We start from the raw sequence: 8315 nt of genomic DNA, 5'->3' as shown, positions 1-8315 counted from the left end.
TACTATCTTTTGGTTGAATACAACAACATTAGCATGCTTTATGACTACTATATATCAGTTAAATGCATACATTCAAATGCATACATTACTATCAGATAGAACTTTAAACCTTTTTTTAAGACTATTGAAGCCTACATGTAGCAATCATGATAGTCTTATGTTTACTACTATATATAGCTATTAAATAGTAGTATTTTACTTGCTTTATGACTTTTTTATAATAGTAGTCTTATGTCTATTACTATATAGCTAACATGTTAAATGACTATCTAGTAGTGTGCTTTATGCGTGCCATCATATAACTAATATATAATAATTAAGCATGCTATATAACTACTATATATAGCAGTTAGGCATGTTATATGAGTATTACATAGTAGTTGAATAGCATTTATTTTCTTCTACATGACTCCTATAATAGTAGCGATTTGCTTTGACTTTTATAGTTGTCATGTTTGCTAAAATAACAGTCATATGTATTCTTGATGATTGTTTTATAGTAGCCAAATAATAGCCTTTTATGTGCTTTTATTATTATATAACAATAAAATAACAGTCATATACATGCTTCATAATCTTTTATATGCTTTTATTGTTATAGCAGTAATATATGCTATATTAAGGCTAAATAACAGTAAGATAGTAGTTATATGCATGCATTGTCTTATAGCTTTGCCAATGTTTATAGTAGTCATGTATGCTATATAACTATTATATAGCAATAAAATAACATCCATATACCATATTCTATGATTGCTTTCTATGACAACTTTATAGGAATATTTGACTATTATGCATGTGAGACCCATGTGTACAATACATATATACATGTGAGTAAGGTGCATACCTAGGCATACATATATATACCATATGTATATACATGTGAGTAAGGTCCACTATATATGCTATATGCATGCCTAGGTATTGCATGTACTAAAGCTATTTTATTTGAATGCTATATGTGCTATATAGCATATGTCATAGTTGTTTCCCTCGACAACACTAAAAGCATACATCCCACAAAGAGAGAGAGAGAGAGAGAGAGAGAGAGAGAGAGAGAGAGAGAGAGGTGCATTCCATCCCATCTGTGCACCCTAGAGAGCCAAGGGGGGGGGAGAGAAGAAGATAGTCCCACTTTTAGCATTGCTCACCCCCACAAACCTGGCATACATGCTTTGTACAAGAGAAAGATGGATATAGAAACCCTAAGTTGCATGAAAACAAGGCACGTGTCAAAATTTGGTCAAAGAAAACATATCTTGCAAAGTTGCTAATTCAAACTAAATGCTAAGTTTTTGCTCAATATTTTTTTTTCGTGAATCTTTAAAAACAATAAACCTTTTTTTTCAACTTGAGACTGGGTACTAAAAGGAGATGCCATTAAGGTAGATATTCACACCCAGGAGGCAAAAAAACAATAAACTTTAGGCATGGTTCCCTTCTTCTTCTTTGCAACCTTAACTGGTTCCCCATGAGGCATGGTTCCCTTCTTCTTCTTTGCAACCTTAGCTGGTTCCCCATGAGGCAAAATACAAGTAAACCTTAGCATATGGTTGAATGGTTCCCCTCTTTGCAACCTTAAGGAGAAAAAAAGCTAATCTTAGGATTGTCCCAAGCAAACCTTAGCATGGTACAATGTAATAATTTATATGTCCTGATTCCTTAGTAGAATTATTTTTTTTATAAACCCTTTCCTTTACTGTCTAGAGTGTAGAGCCGAGATTACGTGTGGGTGTACCCTCAAGCAAGCTTGCTTTCTTTGTGAGCAGCGACAGGCCACCGACCTCGTACACTCGCACTCTCCTGCCGTTATTTGCTTTGACATCAGAGGTCTCTTAAAGAGTTTGCACCTGTAATATGATGGAATCTGGCCGGCTTCATTGCGCCCTGGCCCTCTGTGCGCTTTCAAATCACCATCAGCGCATCATAACAGTGGCTTAAGGCGTCAATGATTTTGTACAACGATTCGGCGATTTGACATTGCTGTCCTTAATTGATTTTGGGCAGTGCGTATGTGTAGATTTTTTTGGGATAGAGAAACCCTAATAATGGAGGGTTAGAAGATTGATTAAGCCGAAAGAAAGAGGATTAAGAGAAAGATATGCTCTACAGAAAGGATTCATGAACCTTGCTTTTAAAAACGCTGCAGGGTGTTGGGTTTTCGATTTACTCAGGTGTTTAGGAGTTTAGGGCCTTGCTTTTTATTTTCACCCACAGTTGCAGACCAAGAAGAGGGCGTTCTTTTTCTTGGGAGCTGATTGAAAAGGCGGCCCTTTCAAATGGTAAGCTCCTCTTTCCAGATATATCCCCCCCCCTCCCTTCCTTTTTGAAATTTGAATTCTGCACAAGAAACTGTCGGTGGCTTTGTTTTCTTCTTCTGCTTCATGTTTGTTTCCGCCCTTACCCTTTCAAAGAATTATCTCTTCTACATACATATAATCGAACATTCTTAATACCCCAAATTCTAATCAATCAGTCTTTTAATCTTATTTTGAATTTTGGAACTTCAGGGCTTGATGTGATTATGATTCTAAGAATTGATGGGAAAGCCATCTGAACCTGCTACCACAAGAATTTTGAGAAAAACCCTTCGAACCAAAGGTGTTTTTCACAAATTGGGTTTCTCTGAAATTTTGAAGACATATATGAAGCTGTTACAGCCTCATGTAGAATATAGCTCTGAGCCTACATGGGAACTATGATGAAACGAGGTTAACACAGACATTAATTAGGTGACACAATAATGAGCTGAGCCATTATTAGCAAGCTGAGCTCTGATTTTTAAGGCTAAACACTTAGTTAGAACCTTGTCTGAAGTAACATTAGGATGTTGAATGCCCTTGTTTTGACTGGCTACACCCATGCTTAATCATGCCGTGACCCCATGACTTAATCATGCCATGAGTATGGCTACACCCATTTCCTTGGCTGAATCATGGCATGACTCTGGATACACCCATCTCCTTGGCTTATTCATACCATGACTGGCTACACCCATTTCCGTCGCTTCCTCTAACCCTTTCAGAGGCCTCTTAAGTTTTATCCTCATAGAACAAAAGGTTTGCAAGACATATGCCTTGACTATGGATGGCCACACCCATTTCCTGTGCTTTCCTCAATTCCATCTGAAGCAAAGATTCTCTCCACATATTAAATGTGTTTATATGCCAAGGCTAGTTGCATTGCATACTTTGTATTGTCGAATTTTTCTTTTTTCGTGAAGTTCTGTGACTGTATATGGAAGGTGATTGCATGGCTTCCTTGCTTTTCAGTCGAAAACAGATTTGTGTCAAGCTCTTGTCACGACCAAGTTTTACTGTCTTTTGTTGCTCTCAATTTTGTTTACGTTTGGACAGGCTAAGGAGCAAACGGTTGTCTGTAAGTATTGTGATTCCGAATACACACAATGGGAGTATGCATTGCATCGAGTTAGCAATCCTCACATCAAAAGGATGAAAAGGGATCTTCTCCAAAATGGGTTCTCATCTGTGTGTCTGGTATGCAACCTTGCTTTGAAAGACTTGAAGCATGTGGAAACCCATGTGCAAGAGAAAAAACACATGGACCGGATGAAGTCCCTCCTTGTAGACAGCTATCTCAGCAGTGACAAGTGCACGTGCGACATGTGTGGCATAACATTCTACAATGAGCTTGCATTGGAGGTGCATCGCTCAATGCCTTCACATGAGTCTGCAGAAAATCCACCCTACTTGCACAAACTCGAAGAAGTGGCAAGACAGCTTAGTGGGTTGCCTGGGGAACGGTTTACCCTAGAAGTTAGCCCTTGGTGTATTATTTGTAATATCCAACATGATGGCCTTGAGGATTTGATCATGCATTTGTTTACACCTGCACATATCTTTCGCTTGAGATCCTCCACGTGCATTGTGTGCAAGAAGGACTTCACCCACACAAGTGACCGTGAATTGCATCTTAATAGCTCCAAACACCGCTCAACTCTGCAAAAGTACAGCAATCCCTTAGAGGCAGGGCACAGGCAAACTCTTCTAAACAAAGGGGGATACCCATGCATGTTTTGCATGGTACGATGCAACAGTTGGTATTGTTTGGAGTTACATTTGCTGGATAGTCATCATGCTAAAGTCTCTGGTGAAATCAAAGCCAAGCATCCGGTTCTTTCGAAGATAAACTTCTCGGTTTCCGGAGAATTAGATTGCCAAGATGTAACCTGCGATAGTTCTGCTACTAGTAGCTGGAAGGAATGGAGAAAAGAAATCTCGGAGGAGGGTGTATGGTGCCATAGATGTGGGATCATACTGTCAAGTCTAGATGCTGCAAACCAACATTTAAAAGACCATGGCCTAGAAAGGGGTCCAATAACGGGCAAATCACATCCACCCAAGGCCTTGGATTTCTCTTCATTTCCTGAAATTTTTGAATGCAGTGTCTGCACACTGAGCTTCAAGAGTGCCTTCTTGCTTAGACTACATGAAGCTGCTTGCTTTGAGCATCACCGCAGAATGGCAGCATCCCCCTCAACTGATGATCTTAGATGCTGTGCAAACTGTGGAGTCCTTGTGGATACGGAAGATGGTGATGGTGTCATTGCATGTGCAGATTTGAAGGGATCACAGCCTCAGTTGAATGATGCAGAACTTAGCACGAAGTGTCTGCAGCATTCACAAAACGAAGACCCTGTCATCATCAACACTGTTGAAAATTGTCCAGATAGCATTATAATGGTTCCAAATACCACCATGCAAACTGCAGATTCATCCCAAGTCACTCAGCAAAGGCTAATTCCTACTATCACAAAAGCCATCAACAAGGACAAAAGTCATCCAGACATCAAAGAGGCAAACATCTTGCTTTCAGATACCACTTTGCAGTATACAGATACATACCAGGTTGTGCAAAACAGGCCATTATCAGATATATCTCCTTTTGCAGGAAAGGACAGGTCTATTGCAAATAGCTCTCAGGAGGTTCTGGTAGCAGATGGAAGGGTTCGAGCTCAGCCTTGCTTATCCAATCAATGTCAGAATAAACAGGTGAATTTTCCAACAGAGGGCAAAGCACTAGGCACTGGAGATCGATCCACTCTTTTCGGTGGCAACACAAAAAAGTTTGGGGCAGGTGTTGAAAGGATATTGATTGAGCATGGGTCATGTGGCCCTTTGATTAATAAGGACAATTGCACAGGATACACTTGTCACGATGGTCATGTCACAAATGGGGCAGGTGGTCTTGGGTCCTCAAATGGTCCTCTGGCTGGGAAGAGCAGTTGTACCTTGGGTGGTGATGTTGATGATGGGACCAGCATCAAGGGTGGATCCTTGGCGGTCAGAAATGTCGAGTGCATGGCAGGCAGTTTCCATGAGGGTCTTGCAAATGGGTCATGCATTCAGCCTGAGTCAAGCTACCCTGATAAGATTCTGAAGGGAAATTCTGCAAGAGACGGTTCTCGTGGGCGTCTCGCTGGGCATGCAACACATACTCAGCCTCAGCTTTGCCAGTCCGATGAGCCAAACAATCTCAGCAAGGACCATAACATGAGTGTGATCTCTCATCAATGCGTAGTTGCAAACGGCATATGGGTTCAGCCTGTGAGTCGCCCATCCAGTGAGCCGGATAAGGCTAGTTTAATAGAGGAAGGAGATGGCCGGCAATCAGAGATATCTCTTACTGATGGAGTGGCTAAAATACCTACAGTGTGTGGTCAACTGCCTTTCACTTGTGCTGGGCTTGGTGACGAATTTGTTCAACAAGATCCAGTACTGTTAGGAGCTAAAGTCTCTGATGGCAGTGGTAGCAAGGTTAGAAAATCAGCCAGAGAAATTCGAGCTACAGATTTCAGGATTCCTGTAGTTGCTGCAGCTACCTTGGCACCTCTTGGAACTCTCCACGAATCTCTGCAATCAGTTATGGCAATAGTCACAGAGGCCCTGACAGCTGCCCTTCCCATGTATATGCAGCAGCCTGCATCACTGTTAAAGCGAAAAAAGGACCAACATGGGGGAGATGAGCAGACCGCCAACCAATCAGGTGTGAAGCGGATGTGTCCAGAGAAAATCTTGGAGGCTGCTTTACACCAAGGTTTGCAATCGGTCTGCTCGAATTCGACCCCAATGAAGGATTCGGATGCCAGAAGTCAGGAGAATGAGGGTTTTGAAGATTCTCTCACAGGCGGTCTCGATGTTGCCAACAAAGAAAAAGCTAGGCTTAACATGGTGGATGATGAAGGTATAGAGCCACAGGCGGTCTTGGCAGTGGCGGCATCAGTTGTTCCAAATTCTCTGTCAAATTTGTCTGGATCTGGTGATGTGCAAGGCCAGGTAGTGGTCACAGAGGCCCGAGCAGGCCTTCCCATGCGGAACAGTGGTGGTCCTGCTGCTGCTGCACAAGAAGTGAGTAACTTTGCGGAGAATAACATAAAGAGGGAGAGAGTACAGCAGGTTGTGGTAGGTGATCAAGGTTTTGCTGAAAGGAAGAGAGTTGAAGAAGAGCCTGTCAAAATGGAGGCCTCTCAAGAACAACCAAGCTCTTTGCTTGCTTGTACAGGTACAGAGAAACATGTGACAGAAATGCAGATGCCTCATGCTAATGACATTGTGGGCCATGTGAAGGAAGAGATTTTTCACGAATCAAACAAGGCACCTGTAGTAACAACTGAGGGGGGTATGTTGTCTGTTTTTGAGGAAAGCGAGAGTAGTGATGATGATTGCTATGACTTCCTTGATCATTTGAAAGGGCAGGCCAAGTGGTGGAACTTGTCAGATTCGGAAGGTACTGATAGTGTAAGTAAGTAAGTGTCTTGAAACACAGTAGACATGAAGAGACCCATGCTCCATCCATGGGATTTTTGGAAGGGTATGGCAAGATGCCTTGTCTTCATAAAACATGGCTTGCATGATGTGTGGTGGTAGAGGAAAAGCATGCCTGTTAATGTAAATTTAACCGTATTTTACCTGGGGCCTTTGTCTCATGTCTGATATAGTAGTTCTTTTCAACATGTTTATTTGTGCAGGTGGGATAATCCTTCGTATAGTGCAGATGTAGGCTGGTGGATAGTGTAAGTAAGTGTCTTGAAACACAGTAGACAGGAAGAGACCAATAGTTTCCCATGTTCCATCCATGGGATTTTTGGAAGGGTATGGCAAGATGCTTTGTCTTCGTAAAATATGGCTTGCATGATGTGTGGTGGTAGAGGAAAAGCATGTCTGTTAATGTAAAATCTAACCATAGTTTACCCGGGGCTTTTGTCTCATGTCTGATATAGTAGTTCTTTTGAACATGTTTATTTGTGCAGGTGGGATAATCCTATGTATAGTGCAGATGTAGGCTGGTGGGTATTGAACCCTGGTCCTTGCCTTGGGAGGCGAAATCCGTCACCACTAGGCTATATGCTTCTTCAATGTTTATGTATATGCATGGCACACTAGAGATCGAGTGCAAAGCATTGCCTTTTGCAAGTTGATTGTCAAAGGTTTCCTTCCTAGTATCAATCCTTGGAAGGACTTTGTGTTTACTTCAGTGTAGCTTTCAAAATTTAGTAAAAGCAATTTTTATTCATGAAGGATCTCATAAATTTTATCAATGCTAAGCCTACATTAATTCTTTTATTAGCATAAGCCTATTTTAATTCTTTTAAGAGATTCAGTTGCCAAGCCCCTCATAAGTTTTCTTTTGAAAGTGAGAGCAAGCCTTAACAAAGAAAATCTTACTAATTCTCAAACCATGGGTAGTTTGATCATTCTATTTAACCCTATAGATCATGTTGTGTTTATAAACAAATATGATCTGGCTTGCTTTGCTAGAGGTGAATTTAGTGTCACTCTGTGTTGAACTTTTGGTAAGGTCCATTACCAAGAAAAGAAGTCACCCATTGGGGTAGAGTTGGCCTATGACTGCTTAATTGAGAGGTTCCACAACTTGACCTCTCTATCAAGACCAACTTGAACTCTTTTTTTTGTTTTTTTGTTGACGCTAGACTTAGGGATTGGACTATATAGTAAGGTGAACTTAACTTCAAGAACCAATTTCTCCCCCACTTGACTCATGTTTAATCTCTAGCACACTTGTGTTGATTTGCCAAGGCTAGATTGATAACTTGTTAGTCTAAGGAACATCTTCCCATGCTAGCCAAGTCACAACTAGGTCACAAACATGGTAGATGTAGTGGTCAAATAATAGTTATTGAAACTTTTGGTTAGTCTCCTTCCTAGAGGTTCCATAAATACATGTAAATTGGGATGTTCCACAATTTAGAGTTCTATGGAAAAGAGCTTTTAGAAAAGTGCTTTAAAGACTCATAGCATTAAGGTTGTGGTTGAGTGTTCATTGAATTAGAAATT

The 8315-nt window shown here is 41.0% G+C and overlaps 1 protein-coding gene across 6 annotated transcripts; it reads left to right on the top strand.

Moving 5' to 3' along the window:
• The first annotated feature begins 928 nt into the window (after positions 1–928).
• Positions 929–7533, top strand: LOC147611105 (uncharacterized). Of its 6 annotated transcripts, none has more exons than XR_015263963.1 (4): positions 929–2282; positions 3357–6747; positions 6989–7112; positions 7271–7533. XR_015263963.1 is itself a non-coding variant. In XM_086785769.1 (4 exons), the coding sequence occupies exons 1-3, from the start codon at positions 2280–2282 to the stop codon at positions 7018–7020; spliced, it is 3426 nt and encodes a 1141-aa protein (XP_086641895.1). In that variant the 5' UTR covers positions 1452–2279; the 3' UTR covers positions 7021–7037; positions 7271–7533. The 6 variants fall into 6 exon arrangements, 2 of the variants coding, with proteins under 2 accessions (XP_086641895.1, XP_086641894.1); XM_086785769.1 differs by having other exon boundaries at positions 1452–2282; positions 6989–7037; XR_015263965.1 differs by having other exon boundaries at positions 1711–2282; positions 3357–6831; positions 6989–7037.
• The last annotated feature ends 782 nt before the right edge of the window (positions 7534–8315 follow it).

The sequence above is a fragment of the Cibotium barometz genome, chromosome 48 (assembly GCF_041138505.1).
Source record: "Cibotium barometz isolate CiBa-2024 chromosome 48, ASM4113850v1, whole genome shotgun sequence".
In the NCBI taxonomy this organism is placed as follows: Eukaryota; Viridiplantae; Streptophyta; class Polypodiopsida; order Cyatheales; family Cibotiaceae; genus Cibotium; species Cibotium barometz.
The sequence above is the reverse complement of the archived record's forward strand: the minus strand, read 5'-3'. Positions and strand labels throughout refer to the sequence as shown.